This window comes from Hemiscyllium ocellatum, chromosome 18, assembly GCF_020745735.1.
Source record: "Hemiscyllium ocellatum isolate sHemOce1 chromosome 18, sHemOce1.pat.X.cur, whole genome shotgun sequence".
Taxonomy (NCBI): Eukaryota; Metazoa; Chordata; class Chondrichthyes; order Orectolobiformes; family Hemiscylliidae; genus Hemiscyllium; species Hemiscyllium ocellatum.
The window spans coordinates 61,793,769-61,815,369 of NC_083418.1; the positions used below are offsets into that span (position 1 = coordinate 61,793,769).

At 40.0% G+C, this 21,601-nt stretch overlaps 1 protein-coding gene across 1 annotated transcript in view; it reads left to right on the forward strand.

Annotated features, from left to right (window-relative positions):
• nat10 (N-acetyltransferase 10) overlaps positions 1-21,601 on the forward strand; it is a 78,178-nt gene that overhangs the window by 7,894 nt on the left and 48,683 nt on the right. The window contains exons 3-8 of the mRNA XM_060839075.1: positions 2,835-2,926; positions 9,849-10,020; positions 11,302-11,424; positions 16,223-16,284; positions 19,987-20,101; positions 20,630-20,737. Of these exons, the coding sequence (XP_060695058.1) occupies positions 2,835-2,926; positions 9,849-10,020; positions 11,302-11,424; positions 16,223-16,284; positions 19,987-20,101; positions 20,630-20,737 (672 nt within the window). The remainder of the gene's footprint in view (positions 1-2,834; positions 2,927-9,848; positions 10,021-11,301; positions 11,425-16,222; positions 16,285-19,986; positions 20,102-20,629; positions 20,738-21,601) is intronic.

Here is a 21,601-nt window from a genome sequence, read left to right on the forward strand (position 1 = left end):
ATTAGGATAACATTAATTAGAATGTACAACTAAAGAGATAATGGGAACTAACATCACTGGTTTATTGTGTAGCTTGAGTGAGGTACTTTTGATATAGTTGGACATGCTGATAAGCTAACTGAAGCATAATAAAAAAAATATAAAAATCCACAGACCATGAGGTCCGTGGGCATTTGAGAATCTGCTTTCTCGGTGTCACGGGTTTTTGTTTGCAAGTAAAAGACTTATTTCTTGAAGAACTCTCTGCTTCTCCTGGTGATTCTCTATATTTTCTCCACAACAGGGGCCGGGAAGGTGTGGGATGGGCAGCTGCAAAGGTTGTTTCCTTTGTGGTGAATTCACCGGGTTGGAAAGCAATATTTTGTACACTCTCAAACTGGTTCATGTGACCTCTGGAAATGTTCCAAACTCTCAAATTCCAGTCAAACAGCTTATGTTCTTTGCAAAAGGAGAACCGTTACAAAGTTGGAGTCAGATTTCTTTGTTTGGAATGTATTCTTTATAAAAAGCCAGTTCCTGCTGATGCACGTTCGCAGTTGCAATGTCATGTACGAATCCAGAAACGTGCAAGCTCAAGAATTTTCCTGGTATCAAACCGGTATAAGAAGAATATTTCTTTAAAGTCTTGAGGTTCTTAAAAATTATTTTTCTCAGAGGTGATATGAGAGATGCTTCTTGTTAGCAAGCTGCTGGATATCTGAGGGCATTACACTCTGGTCTGTTTTAGATTGCAGCTCGACCACTCCAGAAATGTCATTAGGTCGTTTTTCTTAACTCAGAGGTTCTTGGTGTCACTATGTACCATAAATGTCCATCTCACTGGTCTAAGGAGTAACAATCTTGTCCAGCTGAAGTATACACTAGACAAGGACTAGACAGGGTAGATGCAGGAAGGATGTTCCTGATGGTGGGGACTTCAGAATCAGGGATCACAATCTCAACCTATTGGGTAAGACATTTAGGATTGACATGAGAAATCTCTTCACCCAGAAAGTGATGAGTCTGTGGAATTCATTACCACAGAAAGCAGTTGAGGTAAAAGTCATTGCATGATTTCAAGGAAGTGTTGATTATCACATCTTGGACTAAAAGGATCAAAGCACGGGGAAAAGTGGGAACAGGCTCGTGAGCTGAATGATCAGCCATGATCATCATGAATGGGGGAGCAGATCTCAAGGGCTGAATGGCTTACTCTAGTTCTTATTTTGTATATTTCAGTGTTTACTCTACAAAATTCCACTTGATTTTCAAGTTGCAAAATCTCTCTTGGCACATTTAATTATATAGCATTTGCAATTTATTGTCCAAATGGGAAGCAGCATTTGGCTCCTTACAATGCTTTCAGGCCGAAGTCCTAACTAGACAAATAGTTTTCAGCATGAGAGTTCAGTTTTCCCTTGACATTGTACAAGGAGATGGACAGAAGCTATCCCTATTCTGGTCAAAATGAATCCAGGCAGTTATTGAGTGTCATGCCATCAGAACAAGTATGGCAAAGGGACTTTCACTCACTTTCTGAAGTATTTCTACTCAGAGTCCACTGACAAGGGTAAACTTTGATTATGAGACTACAGAAGAACTCGCAGCTGCTGAACACAAATCTTCAAATTTAAGCTTTCACACCAGACCATCAACTCTTCAACTGCAACCTACAGGCCTGAAGTGATATCCTGAAGGGCAGAACTGAATTTCATCTTTACAAGTATCTTGTATCATTACCTGCATTTAAACATTGTATGCGTTGAGTTATAACTTTACTAAGTAACTTATAGCAGTATTTTACAATATGCCAGCCTTTATCTTGATTTAGGCTAAAGTTCCTTGTTCTATTTAAATTCAAACAGTAGCTGGTGAGCAACTTTCAGGTAGCAAGCATGACTTTCAAAAAAATAAATTCTAAGGCTGCCAATTGGTAATTGAAACAAGTTATCAATGAAAATGGCTATTTAAAAAGTGCCAAGCAACAGAGCTGATGCAGCAACCTGATTTCTCTCTCAAACACCCAAAGGGAACAGTTCAATTTCTCATTTCTATATCTCCCTGCTGAATCGGGAGCCAGTGCACTCAGATTTTCCTGCCCAGATGGCAGCCCATTTCTAAGCTAGTCCCCACCATCTCATCCCCAAAAAAGCTTAAGATTCAAATACCTTTTCCATAATCTGGCTTGATTTTCATTCTTCCTTCAGTATACTGACATCATTCTTTTAACCTTCGCTGTGGTGTTTTCTGGAGTCAGCAGATTTTCAAAAATTCTTTACCTCTGTGCACTTTCCTCAAACTGGGTTCAAAAGTAGTAAATTAACTTGTGCATTGAAGTTCTGTTAAAAGGATGATGATCCCAATGATAACTGTTAAGGAAGAAATTTTGTTATCATGTGAAACCTGACTGTAGGTATTTTATATTGACCTTGAGACATATAATCACCTGGGTTGAAGATTTGTTGCTTTATTTGGAAAAAAAATCAAATATCTTTGGTACCAGAAATAAATTGGTGGCTGCCTTGGGTAGAATGTGAAGTAAATGTGTTAATTTTCTGCATGTACTTATTTACAGCTGGCTTTGAAAGACTGTATCAGAGCTATTCAGACTAACTTTCATGTCGACTTTTAATCTCTGTCATAGTAGGCAGTAGCCTTAAATGTGCACTTTTTTGTTCATTCCCTTTTGTCAATTGAATGTTTGCTCTCAGGATTATTTACAACTTAATATTCCGTTTCTCCACAAAGTTTCTTGTTAACCAAAGGCCAGTGTGTGTTGCTTGCTATGACTTAGTTGATGGAAATTGCCCTACACTTATTACTACACTACACATTTTTGTCTGTTTTTGCTGCAGGTGGTTATACTTCACCATATGTTGTCTAAAGCTACAGTAAAGGCCAGGCCATCTGTGCTGTGGTGTTACAAGAAGGAGCTTGGCTTCAGCAGGTAACTTGCCTTTCATTTGGAAAATACAACAGTCATTTATGGTGCAGAAGAAAGTCATTTGGTGCATTGAGCTATTCAGTTCCAGTCCATCCTTGTCGCCCTGTAGGTTTATTTCCTTTGAGCGTTCACCCAATTTTCTTCTGCAATCATTGATTGTTCCCTCCTCCACCAACCTCTTGAGCACTGGATTCTATATCATTAACCTTCACTACATGAGAGACGTCTTTATCACATTCCCCTTTCCTGTCTTGCCCAATCTGTGCCCTCAAGTTCTTGTAACATCAGCACATGGGGAGAGGCTTTCCAAAGTCTGCCTTACTTCAGCATGTCATCATCGTGTGCATCTCGCTTAAACTTTCCTCAATTTCCTTTGCTGTCAGTAGAAGCTTTGCCAAGTTAATTTAAAATCTCTCATTCCAGCAACTATTTTTAAGTCTAATCTGCACCTTCTCAAGGACCTTCTCAAGAATCTCCTTCCTAAACTGATGTGACTGGAACTGGAAGAGATTCTCTTGTAGTCCAACTAATGCTTGATAAAGGTTCATCACAACTTCCCTGCTTTATACTCAGTGCCTTTCATTATGAAACCCTGAATCACATAAAGTTTGCTAACAACTTTCAGTAGAGTCAGTTCTATTATATTTCTTCAGTGCAGATTAGCTATCATGCGATTGAATAATTTAGACCATTACTTGTAGAACGCAAACTTTCTTTATTGGCTATAAGGGAATTCTGTTTCCATCAGTTTAACTGTTACTGCTATTACACAATTTTCTTATAGAGTGGGATTGCATAAGAAAATGCGAACTCAACTATTGCTTTATATCAGAATACATTATTTTTTTCCACCTCCAAAAAATTAAGCCCATGTACTCCTTGGTCTGTGAGACCCAGTACAGTTTGTCAAACTAGTCATTTAAGTCTATATTGCTTTCATATGCCAAAATGCATCTCATTGCATTTCTGTATTACATTTCACCTCCTACCTGTCTGCCCATTCTGTGATCCGATCTGTCATTTTGCAGGTGATTTGTATTATCCTCACCATTTGCCACTCCCCCAAGTTCAGCACATTTTGAAGTTTTACTCCTTACACCAATATACATTTATTTAGATTTCAAAAAAATTGGGCCCCTCAATGACTTTGGGAAACACCACTGTTTACCATCCTCCAGTCTAAAGTGCAATCATTTCATGATGACTTGCTGTTTCCTGTCCTGCAGCCAGTTTTTATTCTTCCAAGCTAACACTGAGCCTTTTTTTTTTCAGTCAGTCGTAAGTATAGCTGGTTGGCCAGCATTTATTGCCCATCCATAGCTACCCTTGAGAAGGTGATGGTGATCTGCCTTCTTGAACTGCTGAAGTCCATGTGCTGTAGATAGACCCTTTAGGGAAGGCAGTCTAGGATTCTCACTCCACAACATTAAAGGAGTGGTGATCTATTTGAATGTGAGAATGGTGAATGGCTTCGAGGAGAACATGTTGGTAGTGGTCTTCGAGTGTATTGGTTGCCCTTGTCCATCTAAATGGATGTGGTAATGGGCTTGCAAAGTGCTGTCTTCGGCTCTTCAGTGAATTTATGCAGTACGTCATGTAGAAAGTAAGCACTGCTGCTACTGAGCATCAGTGGTGGAGGGAGCGGATGCGGTGCCAGTCAAGTGGGCTGCTTTGTCCTGGGTGGTGTCAAGCTTCTTGAATGTTGTTGGAGCTGCACTCACCCAGACAAGTGGCGAGTATTCCATCACATTCCTGACTTGTGCATTGTAGATGGTGAGCAGGCATTGGGGAATCAGGAGGTGAGTTACTCGCCACAGTATTCCCAGTCTCTGACCTGCTTTTGTAACCAATATATTTATATGGCGAGTCCAATTGAGTTTCTGGTCAATGATAATCTTCAGACCATCGATCGTAGAGGATTTAGTGATGGTAACATTATTGAATGTTAAGGTGCAGAGTTTAGCTTTATTCTGCTGTTTGTGGGACCACTTAATTCTGTCTATCATTAGCTGCTTATGCTGTTTGAAAATAACTGAAAAAATGACAGTTACAGCAATAACTATCTATTCCCCTTACCATGTAATCTTCGAGAATATTTGCATTTAGCTTTTCCTCCTTGCATATAGCTTAAGCACTGGACTACATTCCTTCATGTCAATAGGTTTTCCCATGTCAGTGCTGTAACTCCAGCTCTGCTCCTGCTGCTGAGCTGTGACGCCCCCATCCCCTACAGTCACCGTAGTGTTTTATCCCAGCAGCCACCATATTGCATTCCTGTCTATTGCTACTGTGCTCTAAGTGTCACCACCATGTTGCATCCTCTTAGCAACTACCATTGTACATGTTATAAACATAGGTACAGCCTATTTAGATTGGTTTAATTTGGTGGCAGGAGCAGGATGCAAGGAAAGGTGGTGAGAGCAGGTAGCCAGGGATGGCAGCGGGGACAAGGTTGAGCCTGGAGTGGGGGATGTTAAGCCCTTCAGTGCTGTGTGACCCCAGCATGGCTAGGCACTTATGGACTGTGGTGTTAAACTGTTAACTGTGTTTCTTTGGTTTTCTACTTTTTAGTAAAAAGGACTATAATTTTTAACTTTGTTTTCTCTATTTTTCTGCTTTGTACCAAGGTTCTGTACCTAGGTACCTTTGTATCTAAGATGGTGCTGTAAATGGCAACTTGTAAGCTTTTCACTGTACTCACATGAGTACTTGACAATAAACCTAATTCAATTCAAATTTCCCCTTCAAATCATTGCCAGGAGTTTCAGATTAGATAGATATTGAATCATCAGGCAAGACTAAAGAGACTGAGTTCACAAATGGTATCCAAGTTTATATTATAAAAGCAAAATAATGCAGTGCACTTACCTCGTAGCTAAGGGCTTGCTGACTATGATTAAAATAAATTAAAATGTTAATTTTAAGTTGCAGAGTACATTTGAAATTGAATGGCTCATGTAAGCACTGGCTGATTGAGAATCTTACTGTCCCATTTCTTAAGGCGAGAAGGAAACCAGGTTACTGATAGTAGACTTACCCTGAGAGTAAACACTCATGCTTACAGAGATCAAGACTGGCCTCAAACTAGTCAAAATGGATAAAACCCAGACCGTAAACAGCATTATTCCCTCCATTGGGATTGTATTGTGACCTCTAATAGTCAGAGGGAAATTGAGAAACAAATTTTTAAGAAGATCTCAGTTACCTGTAAGAATAATAGAATGGTTATGGTAGGGGATTTTAACTTCCCAAACATAGTCTGGGACTGCCAGAGTGTTAAAGGTTTAGATGGAGAGGAATTTGTTAAGTGTGTACAAGAAAATTTTCTGATTCAGAATGGAGATGTACCTTCCTGAGAAGGTGCAAAATCTGACCTCCTCTTGGGAAATAAGGCAGGGCAGGTGAGTGAGGTCAGTGGGGATCTCAGTGGGGCCAACGACCATAATTCTGACAGTTTTAAAATCGTGATAGAAAAGGATGGATTAGATCTAAAGTTTGAGGTTCTAAATTGGAGGAAGGCTAATTTTGACAGTATGAGGCAAGAACTTTGAAAATCTGATGGAGGGGGGGGCAGATGTTTGCAGATAAAGGGACGGTTGAAAAATGGGAAGCGTTCAGAAATGGGAGTCCAGAGACAGTATATTCCTGTTAGGGTGAAAGGAAAGGCTGGTATGTGTAGGGAATACAAGATGATTCAAGAAGTTGAGGGTTTGGTTAAGAAAAAGAAGGAAGCATATGTCAGGTGTAAACAAGATAGATCGAATGAATCCTTAGAAGAGTATCAAGGCAGTAGGAGTATACTTAAGGAGGAAATCATGATGACAAAAAGGGGACATGAGATAGCTTTGGCAAATAGAGTTGAGGAGAATCCAAAGGGTTTTTTCAAATACATTAAGGACAAAAGGGTAACTGGGGAGAGAATAGGGCCCCTTAAAGATCAGTAAGGCGGCCTTTTTGTGAAGCTGCATGAGATGGGGGAAATACTAAATAAGTATTTTGCATCTGTGTTTACATGGAAGACATAGAATGTAGGGAAACAGATGGTGACATGTCCACATTACAGAGAAAGAAGTGCTGGATGTCTTGAAATGCACGAAAGTGGATAAATCCCCATGACCAGATCAGGTGTACCCTAGAACTCTGTGGGAAACTAGGGACATGATTGCTGGACCCTTGCTGAGCTATTTGTATCACCGGTGAGTTGCCAGAAGACTGCAGGTTGGCTAACGTGGTGTCACTGTTTAAGAAGGGTGGTAAGGTCAAGCCAGGGGACTTTAGACCAGTGAGTCTGACCTTGGTGGTGGGCAAGTTGTTGGAGGGAATCCTGAGGGGCTGGATATTTGGACATTTATTTGGAAAGGCAAGGATTGATTAGGGATAGCCAACATGGCTTTGTGCATGGTAAATCATGTCTGAGCAACTTGATTGAGTTTTTTGAAGAAGTAACAAAGAGGATTGATGAGGGCAGAGCGGTAGATGTGATCTATATGGACTTCAGTAAGGCATTTGATAAGGATCCCCATGGGAGACAGGTTAGTTGGGTTAGATCTCATGGAATACAGGGAGAACCAGTCATTTGGATATAGAACTGGCTGAAAGGTAGAAGACAAAGGGTGGTGATGGAGAGTTGTTTTTCAGACTGGGGGCCTGTGACCAGTGGAATGCCACAAGGATCAGTGCTGGGTCCACTACTTTTCATCATTTATATAAATGATTTGGATGGGAGCATAAGAAGTTTAGTTAGTGAGTTTGCAGGTGACATCAACATTGGAGATTAATGGACAGCGGAGAAGGTTACCTCAGATTACAATGGGATCTTGATCAGATGAGCCAATGTGCCGAGGAGTGGCAGATAGAGTTTAATTTAGATAAATGTGAGCTGCTACATTTTGGGAAAGCAATTCTTAGCCGGGCTTGTACGCTTAACGGTAAGGTCCTCGGGAGTGTTGCTGAACAAAGAGACCTTGGAGTGCAGGTTCATAGCTCCTTGAAAGTGGAGTCGCAGGTAGATAGGATAGTGAAGAAGGCATTTGTTATGCTTTCCTTTATTGGTCAGAGTATTGAGTACAGGAGTAGGGAGGTCATGTTGCGGCTGTACAGGACATTGGTTAGGCCACTTTTGGAATATTGTGTGCAATTCTGGTCTCCTTCCTGCCGGAAGGATGTTTTGAAACTTGAAAGGGTTCAGAAAAGATTTACAAGGATGTTGCTGAGGTTGGAGGATTTGAGCTACAGGGAGAGGCTGAACAGGCTGGGGCTGTTTTTCCTGAAGCATTGGAGACTGAAGGGTGACCTTACAGAGGTTTATAGAATCATGAGGGGCATGGATAGGATAAATAGACAAAATCTGTTCCCAGGTGTGTGGGAGTCCAGAACTAGTGGGCATAGGTTTCGGTTGAGAGGGAAAAGATATAAAAGGGACAACTTTTTCATGCAGAGGGTGGTACGTGTATGGAATGAGCTGCCAGAAGAAGTGGTGGAGGCTCGTAGAACATAGATCATTACAGCGCAGTACAGGCCCTCCGGCCCTCGATGTTGTGCCAACCTGTCATACCAATCTGAAACCCATCTAACCTACACTATCCCAGATACGTCCATATGCTTGTCCAACAATTGCTACATTTAAAAGGCATCTGGATGGGTAAATGAATAGGAAGGGTTTGGAAGTATATGGGCCGGTTGCTGGCAAATGGAACTAGATTGGGTTGCAACATCTGGTCGGCATGGACGAGTTGGACTGAAAGGTCTGATTCCGTGCTATACATCTCGATGACTCTATGACAAGATCAATGGAGCATTTGAAGAAAATGATTGCGAACAGTTAAACCAAATCTGGGTTTAACTCCCTGTAATTAAAAGTTGTTATAATTTATTTAATTCATAATGTGGTAATGAGTTTGATTGGAAGTGTGTATACAGTGTTGTCAACATTAAGATAGTAGACTGTTTAAGAGTTTTCATCTTAACATTGAATGCCATTATCATTATTGCTAGATGCGTTAAGGGCACCCTGTAACTGGGGCTCCAAGTGTGCCATGATTTCTTGGTTTTTCTTTGGCAGTTTTTTGCTGCCTGTTTATAAATGGACATTATAATATTAACAAGAATACAAAAATTAAACCCATCTCTCATTGTCTAATTGATCAGCAACTACTTATTTCAGTGTTACAATAGCAGTATGTTCTTGGGGCACAGTGGTAGTGACATTCCTTTGAGCCAGGGGACTCAGGTTCAAATTCTGACCCACTCCAGATGTGTGTCATAACATGTCTCATTAATTTCAGGTATTGCGAAAAGTGTTGCTAAAGAGACTGAGCAAATGTGAAATCTAAAATCCATGTCTGTGTCTTGTTTACGCCACAATGCTGTATTCTTGCTCTTGACACTAATTAAATTTAGCAAGTTAAATGTTGAGTTATTTCGATGAATGAAATGTGTTTTGCATGTAAAGTTGGCAATTAGGGTTATACACATCAATGTAACAATATGATTGTTAATGTATTGCCACTTATCTACTATGGCTCAGTCAGGTCACAGTGCAGTCTTCATTTTCATTCCAGCATGTCACTAATTTTGTGATTTTAACTTTTTTTCTTTTGCTTTGTGCTCTCAATTTAGTTTTTTTCTATTTTGTATCTGGTGTGTCTCTACATGCCCACATTCTCCATTATTCCTGTTTTTGCTTCAACTGTTCAGTCTCATTGGTCAGTGAAATACATGGTTGGTGCTGCCAGTTACTGTCATTCCTGATCCCCTGTTGCCCTGATTTACCTTGTAACTGGTACATGCTCAAGTAAATAATAATTTCCAATATGATCAGACTTGTGTTTCCAAATCTTGCCAGTATGTTATAGTCACAGGTTATGGAGTGAGACCTAGGTCATAGCATTTATAAAACAATATTCACTCTAATGTTCTTCTCCAGTCACAGGAAGAAGCGAATGAGGCAGTTGCAGAAGAAGATAAGAAGTGGTACACTTGATCTCAAGCAGGATGATCCTTTTGAGCTTTTTGTTGCTGCAACTAACATTCGATATTGTTATTACAATGAGACTCATAAAATCCTGGGTAACACTTACGGAATGTGTGTTCTGCAGGTGTGTATATTATATGTATTCATTTTTTTATGCATACACAAGATCAGGGTTGTTATGAAATTCTAGCACTTTATGATTAATATTTTGAGCTTGGCTGACAAGTGTATTCAGACCAGAAAGATCCCAAGACTGATCCTTATTCTTTACTGAGATAGGTGGCCTCATAGCAGCATTCCTGAATTGAAAGAGTAACAGCAATTTTTGAGAAGATGATTTGTAGCTCAGGTTGAGGTTCTGGATGTAGGTTTGCTCGCTGAGCTGGAAGGTTCATTTCCAGACATTTCGTCACCATACTAGGTAACATCTTCAGTGGGTCTCCGGGCAAAGCATTGCTGATAATTCCTGCTTTCTATTTATATGTTTGGGTTTCTTTAGGTTGGTGATGTCATTTCCTGTGGTGATGTCATTTCCACACAGGAAATGACATCACCGACCCAAAGAAACCCAAACATAAAAATGTAAAGCAGGAATTATCAGCAGTCCTTTGCCCAGAGGCCCCCTGAAGTTGTTACCTAGTAGGGTGACCAAACGTCTGGAAGTGAATCTTCAAGCTCAGCGAGCAAACCTACCTCCTGAAAGAGTAACAATGATAATTCCTTTAGTGATCTAGTTTTTATTTTAATGATACTTTCCGTCACATATTGAGAATACTTATCATATTCATATCTCACATTAGAGTGATGACTGTTTGAGTAAGGTATTATAAACCTTCCAGATCCTGTGGAATTGTATCCCAGGAAAGAGGTGGTAGTCCAAGTCTGTAAGTGACAGGAATTATAGTTAGGTGGATGGGCTGCACGTGAATATTTAAAAGTCGTACTTTGGGTATCTATTCTGGAAAGATCCTGCGAGATCTATATCATTCATAGACTCCATATTGAAGCCTGGTTGAAGCTGTGCCATTTGATCAGGTATGCTGCTGGAATGCATAGCTTCTCAAACATGAGGGTCACATCAGACTCTGATAAATACTTGTCAATCAGCTTCTGTTACAATTGAGCACTTGGATGCTCTCGGATTTACCTTCATTAATGATAAATGTTAATAATTAACATGCACCTTCAACTTTGCAGTAACATCCATTACATTATCACTATAGACACCATTGAAATCCTATTACAATCACAGTGGTTTGAGTTCTTCAATTGTGCAAGGATTTAGTTCAACAAAAAGTGATATGGAATAGTATTAGTACTAATCAATAGATTGATTGGTTTTACAAAACCAATGTTACTACCAACATTTCTGTACACTTGAACATAGTGTCATCTTCTGTTGCAGGACTTTGAGGCCCTGACTCCAAATCTGTTAGCCAGGACTGTTGAGACAGTGGAAGGAGGTGGACTTGTTGTGATTCTCCTGAGAACTGTCAACTCGTTGAAGCAGCTTTATACTATGACAATGGTATGTGTTATTTGACTGCAGTAAGTGCCAGTAAGCCAAAGTTCTTTTCATTGGCCAATTAGTTTGCTCGCCTTCACTAGAATTAAAATGTCTGTGGAAATTTGCTGATGATAACTATCTAATGGTGCAAACACTCTAACTGGCAAGGTTGATATTGATCAGTTCTGTTCTTTGTTGCTTTACATGGATGATTTCCTTGATGCAGAAATACGGCTTTATTTTATCTGTACTGCTGTACCCTGTTGTGCAGATTCACCAGTTGCAAGTTTGCTTCCCGTCTACAGATCACTGAGGAAGTGAGGGGTAGAGTCACATTAGCAGAAGAGGTTTGCAGTGTTGCAAACGATAGTAATAAATCTAAGGAAAAGGAGAGTTATAGAAGTTTGCAAAGAACCACTGAAACATTAAAAAAAACAAAAATATTGAGAAGAAAATTAGCAAGGATTACTTAAAAGTATTGCAAGAGCCTTTATGCGTTTATGAAGAGAGGAGCTAAAGTAAATGTTGGTCCTCCAGAAACAGAGACAGGAGAAATTGTCTGGCAATGGTCAAATATTGTGCACCCATCTTCACAATGATTACCCTATTATGTGTAGCTTAGGTCTGTATTCTCTGCAGCACTGAAAAATGAGAGTTGGTCTCATTTAGACATACAAGATTCTGATTCTATCAGCGAGATTGTTGAAACCTTCTGTTGGTTGTGAATGTATAACATTGGGTGGCTATCTGAGGGTAAGGGGCAAATCGTGTGGGGAGAAATTACTTCACTCAAACAGTATTCGCAGCTCCAGTGACTTTCAGATGCTGCATTGTTGAATGCATTTCAAGGCTGGAATAGACAAATTGGTATCTTGGTGGAATCCAGGATATGAAGAGTGGGCAGGATGGTGAAATTGAAGCCCGAAATCAACCATGATTGTGTTAAGTGGCAAAGCATGGAGCAACTTGAAAGGGTCATATAGTCTGCATTCCCTATTTCTTGTGCCCTAATTTCTCCTGACAGAGGATATTTTGGACAATGAACTGTGCGGCACCAACTTGGCAGAATGACACTGGTTAGGATGCTCACATTATGATGACAGGTTAAAGGAGGTTATTTGTCCTCAGATATGATGGGCTCAGACATCATAGAATTGAAGTGGATAAGATGTGTAAGCAATTTGATAGGATGGGTATTTCCTCCAATGACAGAGTTCAGAACAAAGGGGCATACTCTTACCATTAGACTGAAATGATGTCAGGGCACGTGTATTTATTTAGTTAAAAATCACACAAAACCAGGCTATAGTCCAACAGGTTTAATTGGAAGCACACTAGCTTTCGGAGCGACGCTCCTTCATCAGGCACACCCCAGTCCAACACCGGCATCTCCAAATCACGTATTCATTTAGGGATGCGGGCATTGCTCGCTAGGGAAACATTTTTTTGCCCATCCATATTTGCCTTTTGAGGATGGTAATGAGGTGCTTTCTTAAGTCACTGCAGTCCATTTGCTGTATTCAGCGCACAGTGTCGTTGGGAGGAATTCCAAGATATGAACCCAGTGACAATGAGAAACGGGGATGATCTATTCCCAAATCAGGATGTTCACTGGTTTGGAGGGAACCTTTCAGATGGTTATATTCCCATATATATTCTGCCTTGTCCTTGAAGATGTTGTGGTCCTGGGTTTGTAAGATACTGTCTAAGGAACTTTGGTGAATTTTGGCAGTGCATCTTTTAGGTAGTACACACTGCTGCTTCTTACCTTTGGAGAGGGTGAATGTTTGTGGATGTCGGGCCAGTCAAGTAGGCACCTTCCTCCTGGATGTTGTTAAGCTTCTTATTGTTTTTGGAGTTGCACTCACCCAGGCTGTGGGAAGTAATCTATTTCACTCCTGACTTGAGCCTTGTAGATGGTCGGCTGGCTTTGAGGAGTCAGGAGGTGAGTTACTTGCTGCAGGATTCCTCTCCTCTGGCCTACTCTTGAAGCCACTGTATTACTTTCACGTCAGTTTCTGGTCACTGGTAAATCTCACTGTCTTGATATTGAAGTTTCAGTGATAGTAATGTCATTTAATGTCAAGGTGCAGTGGTTAAGTTTCTCTCTTGTTGGTGGTAATTGTCTGATACTCCAGACACCCTTTTGTGGTGGGAATGTTACTTGCCACTTGTCAGTCCAAAGCTGGATATTGTCGCGGTCTCGCTGTATTTGAACTTTGCTTCAGTAGTTGAGGAGTCACGAATGGTCGTAAATGTGTAATCAACAGTGATCATACCCACTTCTCACATTAAGATAGAGCGAAAGTTATTGATGAAGTAGTTGAAAACGGTTGGGCCGTTTCTGAGGACCTGTTGCAGACTTGTCCTGGAGTTGAGATGACTGACCAACAACCACAACAATCTTCTTTGATGCCAATTATAACTTGAAGTAATGGATTCTTATTGACTTCAGTTCTGTCAAGACTACCTGATGCCCTGTTTGGCCGAATACAGCCTTAATGTCAAGGGCAGACACTCTGACCTCACATCTGGAATTCACCTCTTTTGTCCATGTTTGAACCAAGGCTGAGTCGGTCAGTAGCTGATTGGCTCTGGTAGAACCCAATGCTGGTGCTGCTTAGTAGCACTGTTGATGGCAGCTTCTATCACTTTACTGGCGATTGAGAGTTGGTCAATGTGGCAGTAATCGGCTGTGTTTGATTTGACCTGCTTTTTGTGTGCAGAAGGGACCTGGGCAATTTTCCACATATTTGGGAAGATGTCAGTGTTGTTGCTGTACAGGAACAGCTTCCCACTGGTGCAGCAAGTTCTGGAGCACATGTTGTCAATAGTATTGATTTTGTATTTATTGTCATGTGTATTTCACAGTAAGAATACAATAAAATATAGGAAAAAGCTTTTATTTGTTGTCATGATATGGCATCACGTTGAATAATTTTAGACTAAGGGGAAAAAAGATATGGCTTGAGAAGAGTCCATCAGTTCTGAGCCAGCTTATTGCCATCAACGACGCCTGCCGTGCCATCCCTCTGCAACTGCTTCGTTGCTATCCACGCTGGACCCAATCATCGTTGAAGTCGCAGATCCTTCGGGGCTGTGTTTGCCACTAGGCCGTTACTCCTCCATCCCTGCCTGTGATGGACCAACTGATGTCAGAGTCGTGTTCCTCATCACAAGGATGACCTCATCGATGATGCTGTGGTGCCGTTCTGCCATCACGTTGCCACTGCCAACGCTGGATCCAAACAACAGCTAAGTCACCTATCCTCAGGCACTATCTTTTGCGAACCCCATTTCTGCTGATTCCAGGTCCTGTGCTTGCTTCAGAATGTTGTCAGGACCTATAGCCTTTGCAGAATTCTGTATCTGCAGCTGTATAGTCATAGAGATGTACAGCATGGAAACAGACCCTTCGGTCCAACCCGTACGTGCCGACCAGATATCCCAACCCAATCTAGTCCCACCTGCCAGCACCGGTCCATATCCCTGCAAGACCTTCCTATTCATTTACCCATCCAAATGCCTCTTAAATGCTGCAATTGTACCGGCCTCCACCACTTCCTCTGGCAGCTCATTTCATACACGTACCACCCTCTGCGTGAAAAAGTTGCCCCTTAGGTCTCTTTTATATCTTGATATAATATGGAGTGAATCAGATTGGCTGAAGACTGGTACCTGTGAAGGAGGTCAAGAGCACTAATTCACTTGACACCTCTCAGATGATTGTTGTTCATGCTTGAGCCTTATCTTCTGGAATGATGCGCTGGGTTCCCTCATAATTCTTCACTCAAATGCTGCTGCAACTGTGGACCTCTTTCCCTCTGAAGCCTTTGATGGTCATTCATTTGTAAACTGGCTTCCTGCAAAAGCTGCAGGTCATCTCAAATTAAACCAAGATGCATTGCACCAAATGGAATAGCAAATATTCTAAGATTTTCATTTAAACATAATTTGATGTAGGTATTTTCCATTGGAAATCCCAAGATTTATTGAAAATATCATTTGGTTAATATTCTGATACTTTATTGACTTAAGTTTACAGAGAGTATTTTGTGCCAAATGAGTGCACTAATATAAATCAGTTTTCACATCTCTAGAAATCCCAGTTGTTGAATGAACATTGAGGAAGAAGAACGAAAGACATTCTTCACAACTTTAGCTTGTCCCAATGATATATTTTATGAATTGTAGTCCATGATGTCATGCCAGGATGTTGGTACATTAAGTAATTTGGAGGAAATCTAGGAATGACTGTTCAAAAGAATATACTTATTTGGTCAATAGTCCTATTCTTGCTGTATTGGATAAATCACCATGCAACATTGCCAGAATTTTGTACCTATAAGGTCCCTGTGTGGTATAGATCATGTTGGAGTTTACTTTGTAGCATTAGACATATGTTAAGGCATGTGGAATTGTTCAGGCTATTTTCAAACATCCTGCACGTTGAATCTTCAGTGCAAAATATTGAGTTGATTTAGTCCTTGTTTCCTTTCTTTTGAAAATCAATTTGGTTAGAAGCAGTCCCAAAGGCAGTCTTGTATATATGGCAATTACGCTCTCCTTGTTGGATAACCCTTCAAAAAGCTATATTTGATTTTAATCACATTTCTCTTGAGACCTCTCTTTCCATATATTTTTGCATCCTTCTCACACTGTATTTTGAGAAGGCAATTTTAGAGTAAGAAGACTGAAATCTATTGCATTCCTTAGAGTGCAACAGCCCAAACTTGTTGATTATTTTGGTAATGATTTTTTGTTTTGTGTTCAACTACCTTTTTCCATGCATCTTTTCTTTTTCCATCCTCTATTCAAGGATGTCCATGCTCGATTCAGAACAGAATCACATCAGGATGTGGTTGGCAGATTCAATGAAAGGTAAGATCTCATGAATCAATATTTATGTTCTGTTGAAATGGGCTGCATACTTGGTTTTGCAAGTGGCATTAGGGATTTAATACAGGAACAGCTGGAATGTTACAGGGATAGCTTGAAGAGTTGATTATCACCTGTTGAAAATATAGAGTTTAAAGATTTTGCAGGCAGGGAGGGGAAAATTGCCTTGATCGTAAATTCTTTCTTTTTAAAAAAAAAAGCCATTGTCACAGTAACTGAGTAAGTGAGATGGGCAAACTAATGCTATGACACTCAATGTTATTACAGTTATGAAGCTCTTGATTTATGTTCTTAATTACAAAGCTAAAGAAGAAATCTTTTTATTAAAAGCTTCTATCCCACTAAAGAGATTTCACATCCAACGACCTGCTCATATTTTGACATCTGTGACCAATTCCATCGCAGGAGCTCAAAAATTTCACCACACTAAAACCATCAACAACATTCTGAATAAAATTGCCAACAAATTCCAAATGAAAAAGTCAATTTACCCCACCTCTGTGTATTCTTCAAACAAAAATCAGGATCCTGAGTTTAAGCAAAAATGAATTAGTAGTTCCTTGCCCATTCCCCATTTGTATCAAGTTTTGTTGAAATTATAACAAATTTAATTGAGCTGGATAAAAGCTTTCAAAATTGATGACAATCATGATTTTTCTTTTGCATGTACAAAACATGTATGGTATTTGATGAGGATATGTTTTGTAAACTGAGCTCTGGATAGGATTTGGGCTAATCGAAGTTTGGAGGAGTAACCAAGATTTGAATTTAATGGGAGAGATTTCAGAACTGAGTGGTCCTGAATGTCCTGGATCATGAATCACAAAGTCTTGTGTGTAGGAACAATAAGTGATAAAGAAGGAATTGTTTATTCCAAGGGCACTGGAATATGAAAGTCATGAATTTTTATTGCCTTCATACAAGATGTTGTGAATCCACTTAAAGTGGTTATGAAGAAAGACTGAACAGGTTAGACTTGGAGTTTAGACCTGGGTTGGAGTTGAGAAGAATGAAAATTGATCTTGAGATTCTCTTCCCTCGAATGTAGTGGAGGCTGCGTCTTGAAATTTATTTAAGGTGATGTTTGGTGGAGTTTTGATTGACAAAGGCGGTCACAGATCATTGGGGGCAGGCAAGCAAGGGCAGCAAAATGGAGCTGAGACCATAAACCAATTAGCCAAGATAGTATTGAATGATAGAGCAGTCTCAAAGGACCAAAACACTGATCCTCCTCCTCTTTCTTAACTTTCTAAATTGGTTCTCGCCTGTGCAGCTTTAATTATTTTGACTAATTCATGTGGTTATCATCATAACTATGATATTTTAAATAACGTGCTGGTAAAAGGAACAATTTTCTATTTTGAATTGAACTAGGGTAATTGTGACATGTACTCATGTGACTGCAGTGAAAAGTTTACAAGTCACTACTTACAGTGCCATCTTAGGTACCTAAGTACTGAATCTTGGCACAAAGCAGTAAAATAAAGAAAATTAAAGTTGCAAAGTTAAACATTGCAATCATTATTACTAAAGGCAGACAAACCAAAAAACACAGTTAACAGTTCAACACCACAGACTATAAGCATCTGGCTGTGCTGGGCTCACATTCCTCACAAGGGTTCGACCTCCCCTGTTCCGGACTTGACCTTGCACCTGCTGCCACCATCTCAGGTGGAGCTTCCTGCTCTCGCTGCTGACTGCCTTGCTTTGCTTGTTTCTGCCTGCACTGCCAGCTGCCTTGGGCTGTATGTTCCTGCTCTCATGGCCGGTCTCACTGCGATCGACACAGGGAACCTCTCTCGCCGCCATGTTGGACTCAGTATATGTTTGTAAGTGCTGCCAAGTCAGTTCAGCCAAGTTCAGCTCAGTATAAAGCCTATCTTAAGCCACTGATGAAGCAATGTATTTAATCTCAAGTCGCAACCTTGACACTTCATAGTGTAATATATTGTTTTATTTTTGTCATCCATTGTGTATGATATTAGAATAACAATGATTGAAGTCTACATCATCTTGAAACTATAACTTATTTTAACGTAGGACTCAAGCGTAGGACTTTCTAACAATTTGAACACAAGTAATAAGTCTATGGGCCATCTTTGCTGCCAAAGTTGGATCTCTTTACAGATCAGTTATAAGTTTTTCAAAGAACGGAAAGGGATCTTCTTGAATCATGTAAAATTTTGACAGGGTTGGACAGACTGTATGCAGGGATGATGTTCTCCCTGTTCAGTGGGTCCAGAACAAGGAGACTCAATCTTAAGGATTTGTGATAGGTCATTTTGGTCTGAGATGAGAAATTTTTCACTCGATGGTTGATCCTGTGGGAATTCTCTCCCAAAAAACATTTTGGCGGCCTTGTCCTTGAATAGGTTTAACTCAGGAAATTTATTTCTTCAAGCTAAAAATGTCGAGGGACATGGGAGAGAGAGTAGGACTATGACCTTGAGATAGAGGATCAGCCATGATCACATTGATTGGTGAAGCCAGTTTAGAGGGCCAGATGACCTCTGCCTGTACTATTTTCAGTGCTTCTTTGCAGAATCTACATTGGAAGGTTTGACTTTTAGTTAAATATCCTTTATTTTAATAGAGGGAACAAATGTTTCCTGCGAAGGTCCTACAATCATCAGATTTATGCAGTATTTTTAATATAGGAAACTGTCCATAAGTTTTTCAGAGGAATAGTCAGATAAAAATGGACATTGAGTTAAAGTAGGAAATCATGAGAGGTTTGACCAAATACGTGAATTTTAGAGTGTCATAAAAGAGTATATAGAGTTGAGGAACCAGAGGGCTCTAGTGTGAATTATTCAACATAGGCCTTCGATGGTGAAAGCCCTGATGGTGGTTGTCATCGAGTACAGGACAGAGGATCCTGTGGATGGGAGGAGGCTGGAGAAAGAAAGGAGCAAAGAGTGCACAAGGTTAGACTATAACCTGATGTCCTGTGACTTGTGATTATAGTTGAAGCAACATAGGAGACTGGCCTGAGAGCACCAGATTAGTCGAACTGATGTTGATAGTATAGGAAAAGGTTTCAGCAACAGGTGGGTTGAGACAGATATAGAAATTGACAATGTCGTGGACTTGATCATAGGAGGTCTTTTAGAGAAAGAGGAAATGGCATTGACTAGCTTGGGGTCAAAAAGTAATTTTGAACAACTGACTAAACTATGTAGTGGCTTGTTACCAGGATAGAATTCATGGTGAGGGTACAAAATCTACCTGGGCAGCAGAAGTACAGCATCAGAATGATACACTTAACAGACTGTGTGAAGTTTGCACGTTCTCCCCGTGTCTGCGTGGATTTCCTCCAGGTGCTCCGGTTTCTTCCCACAGTCCAAAGATGTGCGGGTCAGGTGAATTGGCCATGCTAAATTGCCCGTAGTGTTAGGTAAGGGGTAAATGCAGGGGTATGGGTGGGTTGCGCTTCGGCGGGTCGGTGTGGACTTGTTGGGCAGAAGGGCCTGTTTCCATACTGTAAGTAATCTAATCTAATCTTATTAAAAAAATGAATGTTTGAAGTTTGTTAAATGTAAAAGGTGTGAAATACGTCAGGCTGGATGAAGAGGAGGTCGTTCTTGACACATTGCTCTTATTTGTTGGCCTCACTCTAAATATTTGTTTGTTGAACTGGTTTATTACTCGCAGTCAGTCTTGTTTTTATCGTTTTTTTTTCAGATTCATACTTTCCCTGGCATCCTGCAAGAATTGTGTTGTGATAAATGATCAGCTGGACATACTACCACTTTCTAGCCACATTTCCAACATCAAACCTATTCCACCAAAATCTATGGTGAGTTTTAGAGATCAGAATGCCATGACGTAGGTGGTTGTTATTGTTAATTACGTATTATTCCTATAATTAATAAAATGAGATCTCATAGGTTTGCTATAGATTTGAAATTTTACCTGAAGTGGGAATGGTGTTATTTCTCTTTAGCCTATCCTGTATTAAAATTCTCTCAACAACCGTCATGTCCAATACTCCAGAACCTCTCCGAGCAACTTTGGAGTTATTTCAATTCTTGTAAAGTTTGAGATTTGACTTCAGAAATTACTGATTGCTTTCCCTGTGATCCTGAGCCTTGTTCCATTATTCATGAAACCTTCAGGTCCAGCAATTCAAAACTCTGAGATCTCATCCCAAAACTGCTGGACCCTACTTTCACTTCCTGATGATTTCTGTGCATTTGTAATGCTGATTTGTCAATTTCCCTAGTTACTTCATCAGTTCATTTATGTGGAGAATTTTAGTTGTGTCTTGAAATTAAGCTTCTCATTATCAATCAAATCTGTCATGCATTTGTCTAATTCGTTTCAGGATGAAAGACTAATGCCTCATGAGGTTGAACTGAAAGAACTTAAAGAATCCCTACATGATACACAACCAGTCGGAGTGCTTGTTGATGGCTGTAAAACACTTGATCAGGTAATACAGAAGACTCCAGTAGGCCTGCTATATAGAAAAGTAGAATATTTCTGTTGGATACAAACAGGCACTTATGATTTTATTTTATTTTATGCATTTTTAAGACATGATTTTAATTTTGTAGGACTGTTTTAAGAACACATAACAGGAAATAGTTTGAGAGGATCATACGCCTTGTTAAACTTGCTTTGTCATTTAGTACAATCATGACTAATCATAAGCTTTAAGTCCACCTTCCTGCTTACTACCAATATCCCTTAATTCCTGGAGACACCAAAAATCTGCTTACTCGATATTTCCTTTTACTGTGCCTAGAACTCCACAGTTAGGAATTTCAAAGATTTGCATCCCTTCGAGTTAAGTAATTTTTTTAAACAAAGTCCTAAATGTCTGCTCCACTATCAGAGGACTTTGACTTCCTTGTTTTAGATTCCCTAATCAGCAGTAACAATCTCATTAAATGCTTCTAGGAAATTCAAGTGTACTGCATTGTGCTGATTCCCATACCTTTAAACCAGTAAGGGCTTTTGTGACACAGTGGGACTGCGGCCCAGATTGAAGATCCAACTGCTCCAGAGATGAGTAGTAACATCTCTGAACAGATAGTTTCGAAAATATCTTCATCTAACCTGTTAGTGACAAATGACGCAAAAGTATTGATGAACTAATTTGCCTGTTGTAGAACTATGTTGACTTGTTCTAATTGTTGTTTGTTCAGGGCTGTTAGTCTGCTTTAATAACAACATGTTCTGTTTTCCCAACAACTGTTGTTAGATTACCTAGCTTGTAGTTGACACTTTTCTCTCCTCTCTCTTTTGTGGAGAGAAGTGTAACATTTGCCAACTTCCAATCTGATGTGACCAG